The 20,179-nt window shown below is 41.0% G+C and overlaps 1 protein-coding gene across 2 annotated transcripts in view; it reads right to left on the bottom strand.

The window, feature by feature from the left end:
- Positions 1-20,179, bottom strand: part of TGFBR2 (transforming growth factor beta receptor 2) — a 59,210-nt gene that overhangs the window by 22,577 nt on the left and 16,454 nt on the right. For both annotated transcript variants that reach the window (XM_082753768.1, XM_082753769.1), the window contains 2 exons: positions 8,918-9,089; positions 7,096-7,286 (listed from right to left, as the gene is read on the bottom strand). In XM_082753768.1, the coding sequence (XP_082609894.1) occupies positions 7,096-7,286; positions 8,918-9,089 (363 nt within the window). The remainder of the gene's footprint in view (positions 1-7,095; positions 7,287-8,917; positions 9,090-20,179) is intronic.

The following is a 20,179-nucleotide window of genomic DNA, read 5'->3' as shown; positions in this document are numbered from 1 at the left end:
GGTTAAATAGAATAGCCTTTCAGGTTTTGCCAACATGCTCCTAAATAACTTTCCCCACCCAGAACTATCATTCAGGCAGATCAGTCCTTTTTCAAGCTTCAAAAGAGCCTATTAATATAGCATAACAATAGAGAAATCTAACTAAAAGAAAGCTTCCTGTAAGTGGCTTAAACTAAGCACAAGCTATCTGCATGATCCTTAGCACTACCCAAGCCTTTAGGGAATTGGACTCAGGTGCCAAGAAAAATGGAAACACTCTTTGGGCAGGAGGCTTCAAGGCACAATATTGGTTTGCTTGCAAATTCTTTAGGTTGGACCTTTGATTGAACCTCGGTGTCACTGAACTTTGGAAACAATAAATAAAATTATCCCTGTAAAATTAGGAGCTGTGCTCTAATGCATAGGGCAGCATAAGCACGCAGCTGGTACTGAACTACTCCAACACTGTTTGCTGCTTGTGCTTTCTGAAGTTGCAGCCTACTCATCTGTCAGTCGGAGCTCCACAGTAGGGCAAGAATATACCCCATACCAGCAGAACTCATGATAAACTTATCAATACTGATGTCTTGCAAGCTCATCTAGTGCCTTAAAATCTCCAGAAACACAATCACAAAATCTGGGCCCAGAACCTGGCCTGCGGTCCGGTTATTTTGCAGGCTCCTGAGACACAAAGCAGCCCTTTGAGCTGACTGAAGGACAACTCCTCTCTGCAGCAACTCTGAGGTTTCATAGTTTGGTTTCAGTTCCACGCTGGAATGAAAACTAACACTTTTTGAATGCTTTTGCATAAACAGGATTCTGTTCAAATGTTGCAATTTGGCAAGAGATATGAGTGTCGAACCCCCACCAGTGAGGGGACTAGTCTGGGATATGGGAGCTCCAAGTTCAAGTTCTGCTCTGTTTGATTCCAGGAAGAGCTTTCCATCTCTGACAACTCTGATTCAGGCAAAATGTGAGCTTGAACCTTACGTGCTTACTGATTTCTGGGCAAGAGACTAAGCAATAAAATATACAAAGGTCTGCCCATCTATTTAATGCTACTTCCTGGATGAAAATTAATTCCATAAAATGTTTCATTTTCAGGGAGAAGTTTCACAGACTCTGAGCTGCTGTTTGGGGTAATTTATTTTCTAAAGGAATCCTCAAGTGATAACGAAATTCTATAGCTTATTGTATCATGCTCCCTCCTGGTTTGGGTCATTTTAGAGCTAAACTGGTTTGGGAATCTTCAGCAAAATATTTTTATTTGGGGAATGTTGATCATCAAAACAGAAACTCTATTAGACAAGACATTCCTATACTTTTTTCTGAAACCCGTGTCTTGTGAACAAAAGTGGTCTGAAAGTTGATCCAAGTTTTATGTTTAGAAACTTCTGCTAATTTTATGAGCGTTGTTGTTTGGGCTTTGCACATAGGGGATATTGCTTTTTTATTGGAAAGTGGTTGTTTTTTTCACAGGAAAATAGTCAATGCTGACACAAAATATTTGGAAATAAACTGAAATGCTGCACTTCAAACTAACCTTTATTTTTTTTTATCTTGACAGTTTCCTGGAAACATTTTCATTTTCCATCCCTGCTGGAGATGAAGAACTTCTAAAAAACTTATTAGTTTTTTGGGGCAGGAAATCAGTTCCAACCTTCCTTTTCTGTGCTGAACCATCTGATGGCAGAAGACATAGATTACTAGATTTTAAAACCAGAGCAGACTCTATGTTGCTATCCAGTGGAAAATAAACCCTGGCATTTCTTGTAGACTTTCCTGAAAGTCAAATTCTTGCAGCCAGTTCCTGACTTGGACAAGATTTTTCTTGGACCAGGTGAACCAAGACTGTCAAGGCCAGTAACTTGTGTTTGAGCTGTATGTCTTCATATTTAGTCTAAAGAGGAGGTTGTCAGGGCGTGTAAAAGCTCAGTGACAGCATCTGCTGAAGCAGCCTTCTGGGACAGGCTAGCACTGGTAGCTGGCAGGTCTACGGGGCCTCTTATCAGAGAGATAGGAGCACAGAGAGAGCAGAAGTGACAGGCAAAGCCATCTCTAGAACCTGCTTCTCCAGCTGTGTTTCTAAAGCAGCCATCCTCCTGGCTCAGAATCTGATCCCCAAGGATGTTTGCCCAGAGGTGTGGGAACTCATTTCCCTAGCCTCTTGGTTATTCTCCAGCTCGAATGTTGCTCAGCAGTCAGGCAAACTGGACCCAGCCCTCAGAGCACTTTATGCAGGTCAGTGCCCAATGCCACCAGTTACCTCTTTTCCTGAGAGGTTAGTAAGGTGACAGTATGAGCAGTTTTGGAGAGCTATGGCACACTCACTACTGCTTTCCCCTTTGCTCTCAGCACATGACTACCCATGATCGGGTGATCAGGACTCAGACATCTCTGTTATGACCAAGAAGAACCTCCAGTTACACAACCAAGCTACATGTTGTAAGAGTCATGCATCTGCATCCACCACCTGATGGGAACAGCTGCATCTCAGTCATGTCATACATCACCTCTGGATGGCCCACTTCAGTGTAAAGGCCGGGCAGGAGTGATGTAATGGATATTTTATCTACTGTAAGCAGAATTTCATTTTTCTGATTTCCAAATATGCTATTCAGCACTCAGGGGAGTTTAAGAAACACTCAAGCTCTAAGACAGAACAAATACTTTGTTGCTGTTTCATTCCCTCACTGCTGGCTGAAAAGTGTAATTCCTTGGTTTGCTGACACAGCACCCACTTGTTTAAAATATCCCACCCCTGGATGCATTCCCTTATCTATCCTAACAAGTCACTATCAGGTCACTCCAACTCCACTGGGTGTACATGGCATCCGTTGTGCATTTTGACTTTTGTAGCCAAGCTTTCCTACTCAGCAATATGAAAACTGACTTGTTCTAACTTTACGCCATGTGACCATGTTTCTGATACGTGCCTCAGTTATACAACTCAGTGTCTGCTGCTGTTTGCTGGTGGTTTTCTGGAACAAATCAGTCTCTCCAGTTTCAATATGTTCCAACAGATGCCACACATTAACCACTATTTTTATTCTCAGCCTGAGTTTCACCCCTTCAACCTTTCCCAAAATATTATGTTGCCAGTGTTAGTTACAGTTTGTTTCTGTCTGTAATTATTAAAGTCTCTTCCATGACAACCTGATAAAAGGTTGGCCACATTCCCACACTTATTAAGCTCTCAAGTGATGCAAATTGTAACAAATATGCCAACCAGGCTCGAAGAGTGCTGCCTAGTTTGTTTTTACACAAATCTGTAACTGAGCTCTGCGTGGTTATTTTCCTAGGAAGCAAACAATATAAATAAACCAGAGCAAAACAAATTTTTGGCTTCTTTAGCTTCTTTCCGTTGTATTTCCTTTCTATCCCACTAAGTGAATCACACATTCAGTATTAGCAGCCTCTCCTTGGGTTACATACAGCTGCAAGCTTTGGGTGGGACTCTGTGGCTGCAAATATCTGAGGAAACATTGAGAACAATGCCAATATACAAGCGTTGAGAGGCTCTGTGCAACGTTATGTAATGCTACTGACCTCTTTTATGGGGCAGCTGGAAGACAGTTACCTTCTGAACATGTTAGTTGGATAACAGAAAAACAGATTAATGAAAGCCTTTGTTATAATCCACTTGGAAGCAGTCCAGCTGTAATCATGTCCCTTCTGCTGTTTCTTGAGCACTGGACAACTCATCACATGAGTATTTATGGCCTGGTTGCTGTTTGTGCACAGGTCTTAAGTCTGCTCTTAATTCTGAGATCCTCCTATGTAGTCAAGTAATATCACTAAAGCTTTGAGTCTAGTAGGGAAAGGAAGAGGAGAGAAAGAAAGGAAAAGACAGGGGCAACATGTTAGAGACAAGCGAGAGATACCAAATTAAGGAAATTCTAAAACATTAGCAATATCTTCTACCATCCAGGTGCAGGACAAGGCAGCAGCAACACCAGGTGTGGTGTCCCAGGTAACAACCATACACAGCTAGCAATCACCGCACTTGACACACTACTTATCTATAGGCTGTAATTCGGTCAGGCAAATGACTCAGCCACAACTGAATAGTCAAATACTTACATCTCTTACACCCTCAATTAAGAAACTTACGGAAACTATTATCAGTGTTAAGATTGTTGTCAGCACACCTTCTGACACCTCTGACACCCTTCCCCAGTTAGCTTCATTATTCTCACGAATTCTTGTTTACCCATCCGTCATCTCTACCCCTGAAGTTTTGCTATATCTAAGCAACTGTACAGCATAGCAAAACAGGTGAAGGTGAAAAATGATCACTGTGCACATTACCAGAATGAAATAACTTTAAACTGAGCAGAGCTGGGCTACAGATCTGCTGTGCCTTTCCAAAACTCTGCATTTTGGATGGGTTTGAAATCAATGCCTGGGATAACAATAGCATATGTAATGACAACAGTATACACAATCCTATGATTTAAAGGATTTATGTTTCTGTCTGCAGGCTCCAGTGCTGGGGTCAACCTTTTATATACAGATGTCTGCACAATAGGAAGAAGTTGCACTGCAATACAGGTGGGTCATATACTGCATAGCATGCAGGCATCCCACTTCCTTGGCTGCAGTGAGAGTGCCTGGTCTTCTCTGCCCATGGAGATCAGATCAGTCACGAGGCTGGAAAGAGCACAAGTCCCATTCCTCTGGGTAGCCTTGACTTCAGCCAAATTACTTAGGACTGTTAATAAAGAAAAACTTTGTTAAGGATTTGTCATGCTGACACTGGCTGATGCGTAGAGGCTGGGAGATGGTGTGGTGAAGGGAACGCTGAGGAGCAAGGCTGGCCAAACACCAAGGGAGGCCTGGAACTGTGCAAACAGCTAGGGACAGACCAGCAAAAGATGCCAATGTAAAATTTTTGTGCAGAATATCCACCACACACAACTAGACATCAAGGAGGAAAAAGCTGTTGTAGTTCAGTCCTGCACTCATCTTTTCCATGACAGCATGACAAGGGCCCTGTCTGCCACCTAGCCAAGTACTCCATGGCCAGTCAGGGCCTTCCCCCCCCGTCCCCTTTTTGGCTAATCTTTTCCAGTGTTTTTGCTTCCTGGTTTTGCCTTCCGGTAATACTGACATTAGACATTTGAATAAATAATAATTTAAACAGACTGGCATTGAGTTTTGCTGTGAGAAATGTTTTTCCACCACAGGGGTGTAAGTTGTTTGCTAGTCACCCACAATTTTGTTTGGCAAAAAAGAAAAGGATTAAAAAATAAACATGGGGTAGTCATATTTGCAGTGGCTACCTGTCTCCTGGATATTATTTCTCCAAGAACTACAGAATATTGTTTGGACTGATTCTGCGCATGTTTTTCACCAACCACTTGTGGCCTGAAATATCAGGGTTCAGCATCAGGGCCAGAAGCCCCCTGACACAGCAGAACTACAGGCATGTTTGGGCACATGTCTGACTGTGCCTGGTTTATTTTTCAGATCGGCAACTTAAACAAAAAGTCCATACAAGAAAGAGGCATTTGATTTGGATCTAACCACTTCAAACATTTCCAAAGCCACACTTCAGTGAGTCACAATACCGCCCACTACCCTGAAGCTTTAGATGTTTGTGTCTAAAAACAGAGTCAGTAGGTTTACCCTTCACATTCAAGACTGATACAAGCCAACAGTGCCATAAGCCAGTTCTTCTATAAGCAATAACAGATCAGCTGTGAATCACTGGAATGTAGTGACTAACCTCTGGTGGAAATTAGAAATCTCTGCCTTACCCACAATTTTCTTCTTTACCTCAGAAACACTGTGAAAAAAATAAATCTGTTTTTTCTTCATTCAGAAAGAAGAAGAGCTAGAACACCGATCTTTTACAGCAATATCTTGAAAGGAAAGGCTGTGACTATCAGGTGAAATATTAAAATCTTTTTTTTTGTTGTCTCCATTTCTTCTGATAAACAAGCACAGTCACTGCTTGAATTGGCTTCCTTAGTGTATTTTTTGTCCACTCTCTAAAACTATAAGATGTGCAAAAACACTGCAAAAATCCTTACTACCCTGATGTACAAGAAATATAGAGACAAAAAAAGGCAAGTACAATGTACAGAATAGACCTGGATGACAGTCATTCCAAAGGCAAAATTATTACAGGCTATTATCTAGTTGTCTGGAGGAGCCGTGGACCAGCTGGCTGTGATGTTCTGCTCAAAGTTAAACACAGACAGGAAACCGCATGTCTGATACTGTAAAAATCGTTTGTCTTCCTGCCATGGCTAACCAGGCAAGCAACCCAAAGGGGCTGTTTTCATTTAAAAGAAACACTAATCCACAACAATAAAAAAGGGAACGACAAGGCCTCAATTCTCCCCCCTCCCAACTGGAGTTGATGCTTGTGTTTGTGAATGAACTGGAAAAGTTACAAACTGAAGTTTTGTGTCACTGTATTTTTTATCTGTAATTATTCACTTTCTACATGTCAATGCAGGGCACAGCTTTCATGAGTCACCTAGAGTGCTTACAGCACATGACCTAGAAGGAAAAGCTCCATTCCAGAGAATGAAAGGAGTTAGGCTAAAAAGGCCATGTTTTCATTTACACGACAGCTCCTTTTGGGCTGCTCTGGAAGTGTGAGGGGGTCCAGAGTTGATAGGAATGAAGGCACTGGGTGTTGAATTTATGGAACGATTCCCATAAACACACACAGAAGACACGCATTTGTCAAAGTGATTGTATTCAGCTTGTATAGCTCCAGGAGAAACAGTTATAGCATGACTAATTTTTAACAAATTAGCCAAAATCCACAAGGGTGTGGCTAGCTTTGTATAAAAACTCCAGACAGCTGACACACAGTCAGATCTTTTCACTGCAAATGCATCCTTTTTTATAAAATTAAGGCAATCTGATAGAATTAGGTCCTGGGTTTACCACCTATGATCAAACCAGTATCAGTATTTGCCCCCAACTTCTTCAAAGCACACAGCCAAGAAATCTTTGGCTCCTCTTTTCAGAAGAGACAAAAAGTCTCTAGCAACTGTAGGTTTTCCTCCACAAACTGCAAGTCCATTGGTATTAGAGATTTAATATTACGTGTAAGGTATAGCCCAGGAATGCAGGGTAAATTATTAAACCTACCTGTAGAAAAAATAAGAACATCATTGCACTCTTCGTCTGTACAGGAACACATGAACATCAATCCTCCATTGTCCTTCTTTTCTTTCATCAAACACTGCTCTGAACTGGAGTCATCCAACATGTGACCATAGAGAGGTTTCTGGGGATCATGGCATATTGTTTCTAATGTCACATTTTCATCATTTCGTCTCCTAAGAATGAAAAAGAGAAAATTGAAATCAAAGCAAGAATATTTAAGAAAGGGAGCAGACAGGCCTGTGCCTGTCCCAGATTTGCCTCTTTTAAGAACTCAAAGGTGATTTAAAGAATATCATATGTTTTTCTCTGTCTTTCCTGAATGGGATAAATTTGGCTGCATCTGGGCTGCTCCACACTGGGGCATTTGTACAATGGCACAGCTATTCCTGTATCGTATTACCACTAAGCCCAAATGAGTGCCTTTGAAAATCTCACCTGAAATTATTCAAGCTAATGCTCAATGAACTGCTGTGAACTTCAGAACATACTTTTGGTTTTTGTGGTCACTGTGAAGGCAGTAAAAATCTGTGGGAAATTATGATAAAAACTGAATTATTTCCTCAAAATCTAAGGAATTTCTAGTGGGTCAGACTTTTTTGGTTTGTTCTTGAGGCCTGCAATCGGCACAATTTCTGCACCGAAGGAGTTACTCACAGAGTGTTTTTTGTAAAAACAAAGCAAAACTGGTGCAAGCCAGAGTGACCTCACTGTCAGGGAAATATTTACAGCTGATAATCTGGCCCAGATTCCTGTGTTTTGTCTTGGTCCATAGATTTTATTTCATGGACAGAAGACTTAGAGGTGAATAGTACTTCAAGTGTAATTACCAACTCATGTGTCCTTTGGATAAATTGGCATGTAAAAGTCAAAGTGTATCTTCAGTTGCACTACAGTCACTCTGTATGGCAATAACAGACAATGAATACTTGAGGAGCACAGGACAAGTACGGAACAGCATATTGGACCGATCCTAAATTTCAAGTGTCCACATCCAATTATGCTGATCATCTCTTCAAGTCAATGGACATAACGACTACCTCAATAAATTAATTAATCATGCTTTTCTCTAAGTGGTTCTAATCATGCTTCTAAATCAGCAGCAGTGTTGCAAATACTCAGTTCTGTTTCTTTTGTCCACTTACAAACTCATTAAGAGTGTTTCTGTTTTACTTTCTTGCTATTTAAGGAAGTTTTTAGAGCATAATACAAGTTTAATCAACAAATTCTACAAAAAATATTACATTAAATATTTTCACATGCTCCAGATCTATTTGAACTTAGACATACACTGTATAAAAAGTGAAACACTTACACCAAAGACAGTATATACACAGAGGAATATTTTCCAATTAAGAGAAAGCATTTCTACCTATAAGTAGTAAATAAAGCTGCTATGATACACGTATATAGTCTAGTTCAGTACGAAATCTGAGAGAGCATTGTTTTTCTTCAGCTAATGCCACCACAATCTTCTCTGTCTTAGACCTGATTCTACACTGAGTGTTGTGGATAGATGCAGCTCAATGGTTTGAGCAAAACCATGCCTCTTTTCCAATAACAGCACATGCTGGAACAGAACCACTTCCAAATAAATAAATAAATCCCCAGAACATTTCATATCAGCATTGTTGTTAACCTCAAGCAACTCTCAGCATGCCGAGCACAGATACAAGTTGGAAGCAAGAGAGCTGAGCCTGGTGAAATAGCAGGGAGATTCTGAATATCAGAGCAATTGAGGAAAGTACTAAGTGATGATGAATGAAGCTGTGCACCCTTCCCCACTTGTATGAAGAAAAAAACTTACCATACAGCGGCACAGACTTCATTATTCCTCTCACAGATAGAAGTGATGTTGCAGTTGCTCTTGCACTGATATTGGTTTGAGCAGGTTGTTACTTTAATGTCACAAAATTTGCATAGTTTGGGCAATTGCAGTCCATTTTCCTTATTTCTGTCTATAGGTGACATAGTTTCAGCTGAAGGGAGAAAAAAAAAAGGGAAGGACACTTAATAATGATAGATTATCAGATTATGTTATTGCTCATTATGAAGATAAGGTTTTCATCAGCAGTAAACATTCCCTCATACCTTAAATCAGAAAAATCTCTGATCTTGTGCAACTACCAATTTTCTTTGCAACAGCACAAGCACCATACTGTCAAGACCAGGTTAATCAAAGTGAATTTGAAATGTGAAGTCAAAGTCTATTGACGTCAGAGGTTGCAAAAGTTTCTTTGCAATTTGCAGAATCAAGTTTATTCTGAGCCCAGTTTGTCCTGAAAGAACTACTCTGCAGCCATCCACTTGCATTATTCACAGGCAGCATATCTGTCCCTTATGTGCAATATATTGTATCACAGCCTGTTTGCTAAAGTAACTGTGGAAACCACAGTGGGTATGCACCCTAGGTGGGTGACATCATTATGACATGGATCTTGATGGATTTTGCAAGTCTGTCTTCACTAACCTGAGATATCACCTGGCTGTCACCCCTAGTCTGATTACTGTTCACAAAGAAGAAACACAGAACTGGAACTGACTGTCATCCTAAATTAGATGGTCTGCCAGAGGTTACGGGTAAAACTCAAGCTGGAAATGCAACAGCGCATCCATGCAGCTAGTGTAATCTGCTGCTGGAGCCTTTCTGGGCTAACTCCAGGGGACTTAACTCAAGATAACTTGCTATGACAGCCTCTGTTGTAGAATTGCACAGTGACCCAGCAGCTACATTTCTATACCCGAGCACTGAAGAGTTACTTGTTTACTGGTCATGAAAGAGTCTTAGCACTCTCCATCTGCTTCAGTGTAGTAGCAGTAAAGGAAGAGATGTTATTTATCCCAGTATTATGAATTTCAGGAAACCTATTTTTAGTTCAAAAGCTATTTTGAAAAGCCAGCGTGACTACAAAGAACAGAAAATGCCAACATAAACTTTTTTTCTGAAGCTAAAATGAATATGCAACTATATCTGAAGTGGAGTAGACTATCTACAACAGTTTCAGTCTGACTCACTTTGTTATATATTTGGAAAAATAGGTTGAACCACTTTAAGGAGATCCTAGGCTTCATTTAACACAGCCCTTCTCTTATAGCCACCTGTGTGCTAAAACCATGTTCGTATTGCTGTCTGTGGCCAAATGTTGCTAGTCAACCAATAATAGGCAACCAGGGATTTGTAATTTCTCCCTCTCTCCTCCATTAACTGAGAAATCAATTTTTTTCTTCTAGAACTTCACTATTTATTACCATTAGAATGTTTTATAACAGGAATTAAATATACATGCTTTTTCCAGAAGGAAATAAAAAGGCATTTTGCTAACATTTCCAATGCATTTCTGAGCCATTGTGAAGGACTGAGAGCAAAATCTTCCCTCCTTACCCAAACCACATACTTCTCATGACTAGCATGCTCTTATACTGACCTAAGGTCCCTCATCTCACTTCCCTTTGCAATCAGTAGTAAAATGCCCAATGATTTTAATGATATAGAAGAAGCTCCTACACAGAGGTAAGGGTTATGACAAGCTCTCTGGGAGCACTTACTGGGATGGAGAATGCTGGCAGTATGTCACAGGCTGGCTGAATTTTAAGCCTGAGGTAAACATTTCTTGTCCTTCGTTATTTGTGTTGCAACAACTCCCCAAAGCCATGCAGAAGAACAAAGCCTCATTGAAGCAGGTGTGGCAGGGATTCTAAAGGTCTTGGATACAGTGCTCTATAAAATATGTATTAATCATTTTGGTAAACTGTTCCTCTCTTTGGGATGATACCTCTGATTTACCAGATGTTGAAGAGAAACTAATATCTGTATTAACTTTTCTAGGTTACAGTAATGATCAAAGCACCCTGCCAACGTGGGACTGTCCCTCTACCCAGTAAAAAGCCAATCTATGTTCCTAAAGCCTTGGATGAGCAATACAGAGAAATATTAAGGAGGCACTGCTTTTACAGATGAGCCACAGAGATTAAATGACTCAGCCAAGTTCACACAGGAAACCTGTAGCAGGGAGCTGGGCCTGTGGCTCCTGTGTTGACACCACACAACTGAGCAGCACAAGGAAAAGACATCTGCTCAAACTGCAAAGACTCAGCTGCATCTACAGTGCTTTCAGCCCGAGTTCACAAGGCTTTGTGTTTCACAGGGCAGCTGTATTATGAAGGATTCCTGGGCTGCAGACATGACCCAGTCCTCTCAATGCTAGAGCCAAAGGCCACATGACACCAAGTCCTTAGATAAACTGGTTCAAGCACATTGTGTTTGATGAGGGACGGGGTCATTTCTGTGCTGTCCCCACCCACGCCAGGTTCTGCCAAGTCTCACCCACCGGAACAAACAGATGGAAATATGTTTGGACCTCTTCCAAGGAGAGGTCTCCAAACCAAGAAATTTGATTAAAAAAATAGTATTAAAATAAAAGTGCTAGCTGAAAAGCAGTAATCACCTGCAAAGTCACGAACACAAAGTTTCTAAGTGAGAGCAGTAGGTTTTGATTCAGTTACCAGCAAAAGGCTCAGTAGTTAGTGACAGATAATTTCTGAACGTGCTAAATTAATGGCAAAAGGTAATAGGGTTTTAGGACTTCCAGAACTGACTGGACTTGAATTTTCTCCCAGGAATACTTGTAATAGCGTCTGACAATGCAGGGCCTCTGTTTTCATTCCCCTGGCAGTTCAAGGTATTGGATAAGTTGTCCAGGTGCACAAACTTTCTTTCACACTTCAGCATCTGATTTGAAGTGAGACTGCAATTTATGCTCCCTAACACTGTCACATTGCCAGCAGGTGTTGGTGTGTTGTTCATTACTACAGTTCAGCCTTGCTCACTCTGACAGCCCATCTAGTTCCAAACTAAGTGGGCTAAAACCAAGTTTGACTTTCCCCTATCAGACTGATGCTGAAATCAACCTCTGCAAACATCCTGTGCTGATATCTGGAGCCATATGTGAACCTCGGCATCAATCTCTTCTGATTACAGTCTGCAACCAGGCTTTGAGGACCTAGAAATCTAAGAAAGACTCACAGCTTCCAAGTCACATAAATTCAGACCTGTGTCCAATCAATGGTCTACTGCCTGGAGAATGACAGGTTGGTATGGCTCTTCCCCAGAAAAGTGTATTCACTCATTCCCTGATGGGCCCATGAGCAAAGAGTGGTTCATGAACAGCAAGACTGCTCCTCTTCTGGTAGTCAACTGAATGTTAATTTGGAAGTTAATTTAAATCTCTAAAACTGCTTGACTACCCTGTTGCCCACTTCATACCACACAAGCCAACTCCTCAAGGTTTTATCCCGTTCAGACATTATATGAACACTGTGGACAGAAGAAACCTTTCATTTTCCTTTTAAAAACAGACAAACCTCTGTGGATATAATGGGATAGTCAACAGACAAAACACACAGATTTGCACATCTGAAGGACGACATCCTAAAATGTGTGCTTGCTTCTTAAAACGTGAGTTTTGTCATCTACTCTCTAATGTTAGTTTTCTTATTTTGACTTCTGCAGGAAGCCTAATTCTAGCTTTCCTTGCTTCTCTGACCATGAAGAGGACTCAAAAAAGACAGTGTTTCTTGTCTATGAATCTTCCAGCTGACCATAGGTCAGTCATTGTGGTTAAAATGCACAGCATGTGCAAGCCAACACCTGGGCTGGACATTATGGAAGAGACACTAGAGCAGCCACATAGGAAAGATCAACTCCATGGCTTCTGATGGAGCCATTGGTTTTTTGTTTTACTCTGTGGTTCACCTCTTTTTTATGACTTCTCAAGACCTTATAAACTGTATGACCACACTGAAAGTCTATTGACTGTCTTGAAGTTGTTTGCTCTGTATCTGTTTTTTTTTCTTTTCTTTTCCTTTTTTTTTTTTTTAAGATGTATAACTCTGATTGAGACCTCAGTCTACAGTTTACATTCTTCTTATTTTTCTTTTAATATTGTTACAGGCCTCTCAAAAGCCAATAACATTTAAATAAAGTCCAAAACAACATGCTGTTTTTTGGGGAATATCTACACTGGAAAATTTTATTTAGTTCTTAGTTTGCATTTCAGAAATAGACAATTTCTCTCATTCCTATCTTGTAAAATACAATTATCGCATTTCTCTTCTCTCTTCCAATGCCTTTGGCACATGTATACAAATAAGATAGCACTGCTGAGCAGATAGATCTCATTCCTTTAAAAAAATTGCTGAGGAAGATGTTGGGATAAAAACTCAGCTGCTATGAAATAATTCCACCTGATGGGAGAGGTTTGGATTTAAGATTTTACTTCACTATGTTATGGAAATGCGTGAGGAGGAGGATGCCTTTATCAGGAAGACAAAAAGGAACTTGTCCTTGTTCCCGCAAAGAGCACAGCTCCATGGCCTCATGTCTCAATGGCTAAATAGCACAGTAGCCACTTTGAAGAAAAACCAACATGTATTACCTTCTAATCTAACGCAGAGACACTACTTTTTGCTAGAAACAGTACTACATTGAACATTTTTTATGTTTTGCCAACCCCCCTCCAGCACATGATCTGTAACTTTAGCAGAACATCAGTACTGATGGAAACACCACCAGCGTCATGAAAATGAAGTGGTGCTGCAAGAACATTCTTTGTCTTCCAAAAATGCCTTCTAAGTATTGATGATTCAACTGCAGGAGGGAGGGGTGGGTCAAGGGAAAGGAGAGATCTGAGCTTTGTTTTTAAGACTCGGAAATATCCTGATATCTATTCTTACTTGTACTTGTTATATACAGTGCAGTAATACAAGGAAGAAAAGACGGGATCATAATCAACCCTAAATATTCAAAAACCATGAGTCAGGAAATCACAAGATTAGCCAGAGAGATTGTAGAAATAAAAGAAGTTTAAAAAAAAAAAAAAAAAAAAAAGAACAACTGCTGGGTTCTCCTTTATTTACCAATGCTGTCTGGAATCTCAGAGTGCATTTCAGTAATGTTTTGAAACTTTGACCACAAGCAGAAGGATTGGAAACTTACCAACTTACAAAATCAAAAGTTAAGAAAATAAAAACACTGGAATCCAGGAGCTTGATATTGAAGAAAATTATTGGCTATCATGCAATTCATGATAAAAATCACAGGACTTGGCAATGCCGCAGATCACCTAGGAACTCCCATAGCAACACCTTCAGGGGTAACACTGTGAAGCATGTATTTTCAGATTTTCAATTACAGCTGACACTTCTGAACTTAATGCCATCACGAGTTGAACTGGAGTACCACTCTCTGACACATACTCCCACGCTCACTATGTGAGTATGAACGCACATTGTTCCTGGTGTCTCGGACCATGCTGTGGGCTGCAGTCCTTTATCTCAACTATGATTTAACCCAGTGGGACTGGCATGGGCACAGGACTTTTGTGACTGTTTCTATTAAGATTAATAGCAATGATGATAAGCATGCTAAGACAGCTTCCTTAAAGCCAAATATCAGCTATCTTTTACATACAATTAAAATATGTCAGAGGAAAGCAGGCTCTAGAAATGTTTAGCTCACCATATCTAACTCTCCCTGTTGCAAGACTCCTGAAAACCATGTTCCTAGAGAGTTATTTGAAAGTTCTTTTTTTTTGCCTTGACCCACATCACGTATAGTCACAAATCACTGATGTCACTATAGTATGGCCCTAGCAACTCACTCCCTTCTTTCCTCCAGAAGGTATTTCACCTCTTGGCTTTCCTTTTAATCTTCAGTCTTCTGGCCTAACACAGCAGCTGCTTTAGTTGATGTCTAAAGACATGGTTTTGTGTAGTAAATGCACTTCTGTTTGCAGAGTGGTTGGGACCATGGTTTTGCTTTCCTGTCTGATCAAACCTAACTGGGGCTCTGCAAAGAACGAAGACTAAAACAACTTCCTTTTGTGAACACGTTTTTTTTTGTGAAGTACTTAGAAGAGATGCATGTCATGGCCTTTCCCTATCATATTAAAGGGGACTTGCCTGTCATATGAAAAAAAAAAAAAAAAAAAAAAAAGCAAGTTATGCCAATCAAATGGCAACAATGGAATTGTTAATGCAAAGAGATACACATTCATCCCACAGTCCTGTAACCCACCCTATCACAAGGCAGCCACTATGAGATGTGGGAAAGACTGGCCAGGTAGGGCCCATAACCTTCCAACTTTTTGTTTATGTGGGCTACAGCCTGCTCTTCAACCATGCCTGAGAATCTGCTAGGAAAGACGACATCGTGAACCATCGTGATGAGCTAGACCTAGCCAGAAATAACGTGGCCACCCCTGGTTCAATGAAGAAAGGCCAAAACAGAACTGGTTCACTGTGAGAAGGCCACTGGGTGGACTGCACTGAAATGTGGAAACCACTATTTCTAACCCACAAGCTGGGAAGGCATCTGCAGAGGAAGAAGACAAAAGGAGAAGGAGCAGGAGTTAGAAAACTTCATTTAACTCACCTCTGCGGTGGCAGTACCTGGCTTTTAGCAGCATGTGGAACTGGCAAAACTTTGCTTTAGGGGTTGCTGCAGGCACTGACACAGAAACACAATCAAATCTGGCAGGAGTGAGGGAAGAGGGGGGCACAACAGGAGAAAATAAGGGAGGGAGCAGAATATTAAGCTGGAGACCTTCAGAATAAAAATCATTCTTGTATTTAAAACATGAAAATAATGCTATTTTTATCCCTTACTTCCAAAATGAGCTAACACTGGCAGTTTTAATCATGGGCTTGGCTCTTCTCACTTGCACAGGGCATGGCAGTGAGCTGCCTGCCTCAAACATGCATGCCTAAGAACTGAGCTAGCTGTCTTCAGTGAAATTACTGCTGACTGACATTAGTGCAGGTGCGAGGAGACTCAAGCTCAGCACTTACAATGAAATGTGAACATGTTCTGAAAATAGGCAATAAAAATAACATTGTTGTGATGCTTCAGATAATGAGTTTTCACCTGCAGATTTTTAACTTGCTGCTGTCTTCCACATTTGCTGGCCACTGTTTAGCACTCCATGGTAGCCCGCAGAAGGCAGAACAAATGAACACTGTCTCCAGGCAAAAAGGCTGAAAAAGGATCTAAATGATGGCTTCCCATAGGGCACTCAAAGGGATGTTTCATCTTCTCTTGACTTTAACCCACAGCCTCCCTAACACAGCCAGTAAACAGCACACAGCATTGGAGAACTGTATGTGATATAACATTAAGATCAATTTATTCAGCTATGACTACAGGGTCTATTTTTTTTTTTTTCCTGCATAATGCATTAAATTTGGAATTTACTGGAAGCTGTTGGTGGTGGTTAACTCCTTCTGTGACTTCAGATATACAGTGAGTATCTAGTACAGCAATGCTCATCTGAATCATGAGATTAGGGAAAACAGCCTTCTTGCTTTGTTGTAATAAGCATGATTCATAGCTCAGGACTGACATTAGCATAGCTAAATCTGACCTGTCCATTAGGAAGCATATCTTGCAACTTCACCTCCTTTGGCACTCTATTTGCACAGTAAAAACTGCCATTACTTCATATGAAACAGGGCTGAAAGAGCATAAACACTTCAGATTCATACAAATATTTTTCCAACTTAGATTTTCTGAAAATAGACAGCAGTCATTCAAGTATTAAATAGTTCGTTCTGTGATACAGAAGGAAGAAAAGATTTTTCATGACCGAAGAGCTTGTGGGGCAAATCCCTAAATATTTAAAACAATTAAGAACACTTCTGGCTCAGAAAAACAAAAATGCACCTCTGCTCTCAACTACAGGTCCTCGCCAGAACAAAAGCATACCACTGAATCTTCTAAGTAGGTTGAAAGCAGTTTCTGAACCTGTCCTACCTCTCTCTTCAGCTAGCTAGGAAGCCTGTTTATAGAAACATGCTTCTCCCCACTCCTGCCCCCTCAATAGTCACACCGCCACCACCAACCTACTTGAAAATATAATCGGGTTTTTCATTCTTCATAATGGCTTTGGGGAAGGTGAATCACTTGTCTTGAAAAAGGCATATATTCCCTCCAAAAGCTTAGTTTCTATTCCTTCCCTTTCTCTCTTTTACTACAAGGAGACATGAGAAATGGCCACTTTAAAGTCATTCAACTCTATTTTCAAGGGCCTATTTATTAAACTTCCAGTTTCTCTCTTGGAAAGTCAAGCATTTAGGATATTTTCCACTGTTATTGCCAAGCTACTTCTATTAGCCATTACATATTTTATAGAAACAGATCCTGGCCCTTCAGTTTATTTGTAAGCCTGCTGAATGTGCTCAGTGCCACATACAAACCAAAAAATCCATTAGATGACCAAAAAAAAACCAACAAAAAAAGATCATATTTAATATTCCTAAGGTATCAACATTGCTTACCTAAAGTCATCACCTCATTACTAGTGGTACTAAATGTCCAGCTTGTGACAGCTGCTTAGTGAAGAGACAAATCTTCACTGTCTTCTTTTTAGAAGCATCTTCACTGAACAGGCTACAGGTGAGAGGAAGGCGGAGAAGTTTTGGAGGGTATGTCATGGGGCATCTTCTGCTCAGCTTTTGGCTGGCAGAACATACTAGGATCTTTGGTTGGGGTGTAGAGGAACTTATGAGTGTTGAGACTAAGAAGCTCCCTGACATACACTATTGCCAAACCCTGTCTTCCTTCCCATGGCAAATTGAAGTTGTGGCACTTGTGATGACAGCACATGGCACAGTCCTTCTTCTCCCTCATGCAGACAGCTGCTTTGTCTGCTCACCGCTGCAGTACTAGAGCAGGCAGCCCTCAGCTCCCACAGAACAATGCAGAACCAAAGCTGCACAGACATCAAAAATAGTAACGTTTGCTCAGTCAGACGCTCCCGACTGACACTCCTACAGGGTTTTACTCATATTTAGTGTGTGGCTTTGTCACGCTTAACTTTCCAAATAGCTTCAAGTAACAAAGTGCAGCCTGGTACTCATCATGATGTGTCCTCACATCACTGCATCAGTTTAACCGATCAAGTTAATAGGGCGGAGGTTTTACAGTTTTCTCTGTTGATCTACAAATCATTTTAAAGCATGGTTGATTTACGTCAGTTCAGGTTACAATAGAAACAAATATAGCCAGTGTCACAACTGAGAATTATCACACATAAAGTTGCTGTGGTTTATTTACTCAGTTACTCGTAAATCAACCATAAAATTCAAAAGGTGTGAAACCTGTACGTAGAAAAAGCTTTCGTAGTGTTACCTAACTACCTGCAGCATTTTTGGCAGGAACGTGGAAGGTTAGATAGGTGGCAGAAAATCATCTCCTTCAAACACAAAATGGTAATGGCTTAAAGACTGACCTCTACACTGGCAGCGTGCAGCAACTCACGTTGCAAAAAGCCAAATCTTTCCTAAAGGACCTCCTAACACCACAGTTGACTCCTGCTGAATTTAAACTCTTACTACATATAGGGTCTTGCTAAATGTATGCCCGATGGGCTCTAGTGTGTTCGAAAGAGCAGATTAAGACAACTAAAATGCACAGGAAATTGTGTAAAAAAAATATTTTTACAACAGCTGCTGTACCTTATGAAGGGTCAGCACAGACCAGCAGATGTTTATTAACACTGCTCATTCACTCAAGAGACTGGCAAGCTCTTGCAAACCCTCTCTGCTCTGAGAGAAGGATGTCCAGGAAAGGTCATGACATATTTTAGTTTGGGGGGGGGGGGAGAGTTTTATTTTTATTTATTTTAAAGTAGAGAAAATTAAGCATAAACATTAGGACTGTGACAAATTACACAAAACAGGAAATTCAAAGTTATGTCTCACTCCCCCAGGCTTCCTTTGATACTACTAGGTTGCTTGGAATCAGAAAAAGCATCACTCCTGTGCTTACCATTTCTTACATTTATTTTTCATTTTGTTTTTAATAATATCCCCTTAATATTACTAACATGCTTTCTGGACAGTTTTTGGAAGGCATTAGGCCATCCCCATCTTTCCTGCATATGCTGCATTTAACGATCAGAAGCACAGTCATTGCAGTTTGAGCCACACAATCCACAGCAGTTTCTGAGGGTCAGGGCCCTTCTGAAAGGCTTTTGCCACATGCAGCTTTCCAGAGCCCTCATGGATCACTCCTTCGGGAATCCCATTTCAAACTCACACACCATTTCTGACATCTTATTTTTAGTGCCATTTCTTTTTTTATGCGAGGAAATGCATATTTTGAGAACAACAATTGCCTGCCTCTTGGAGATGTCCTCAGACCATTTTAAGAAAAGTGACTAATTTGTTTCTTAAGCATTGTGAACACAAAAGATCTTCTCTTTTCCTTTTCTCTCTGGTGAACCTGTACTGAAAATATCTGCACAAGCACTCTCAGTTTGCAAAAAAACAGTAGTTCTGTTTACCTCCTCTGGTGAAGTGAAGCAGATTTGCTCCCACCCCTCATTGAACATTCTCCTTCCTCACACAGGACCCAGGCTGGGAGGCTGATTTGCATTAATACTCACCTTACCAAGCCTCCCTCCCCCTCCAAAAGGCCAGTCTGAAACCAGAGCAGTTCTTCAGTCTAGACAGCTCTCCGATCACACAAACACAACAAAGAACATGGGAACCCATGGCTAGGACAATGGGAAACTGTGAATTTCAACAGGGCACCCAGGCTGATCAGCTCCAATTGCACAGCCTCATGGGCAGGAATGCATCCAAGGACTCCGCATCCCAGGCTGGGGTCAGGCTGTCAAAATGCCTGGGCCAAGAAGGACATCAGGCTGGCTCCAGCCCAAGTGCAGACAGCTTTCAAATGCCACCCACCCTGAGACGGGATGTCACAGCCCTTCCAGGTGGGGAAGCTTTTCTCTTCTGCCAGGCACTGTCACTGCTAGGGCAGGTGGGACTTGCCTAGGACTTGACTGCATTGGCTATGGTGGGTGCTTATTTCAGGAAGAACTCTAGGGACTGATGCTTATCCCCAGAAATATTTGCAGACACCTCAGGATAGGCACCAAACACTATGGGGGATCCATAGTTCACATCCACTACAATCATAGTTCAAATCTACTGTGAAAGCAGGCAGGAGGTTATTTTGACTTAGAAGGGGTTGGTATAGAAAAGCACTTATGGTGTCTCAAGTCAG

Source organism: Aythya marila (genome assembly GCF_965140915.1).
Source record: "Aythya marila genome assembly, chromosome: 2".
NCBI lineage: Eukaryota > Metazoa > Chordata > Aves > Anseriformes > Anatidae > Aythya > Aythya marila.
The sequence above is the reverse complement of the archived record's forward strand: the minus strand, read 5'-3'. Positions and strand labels throughout refer to the sequence as shown.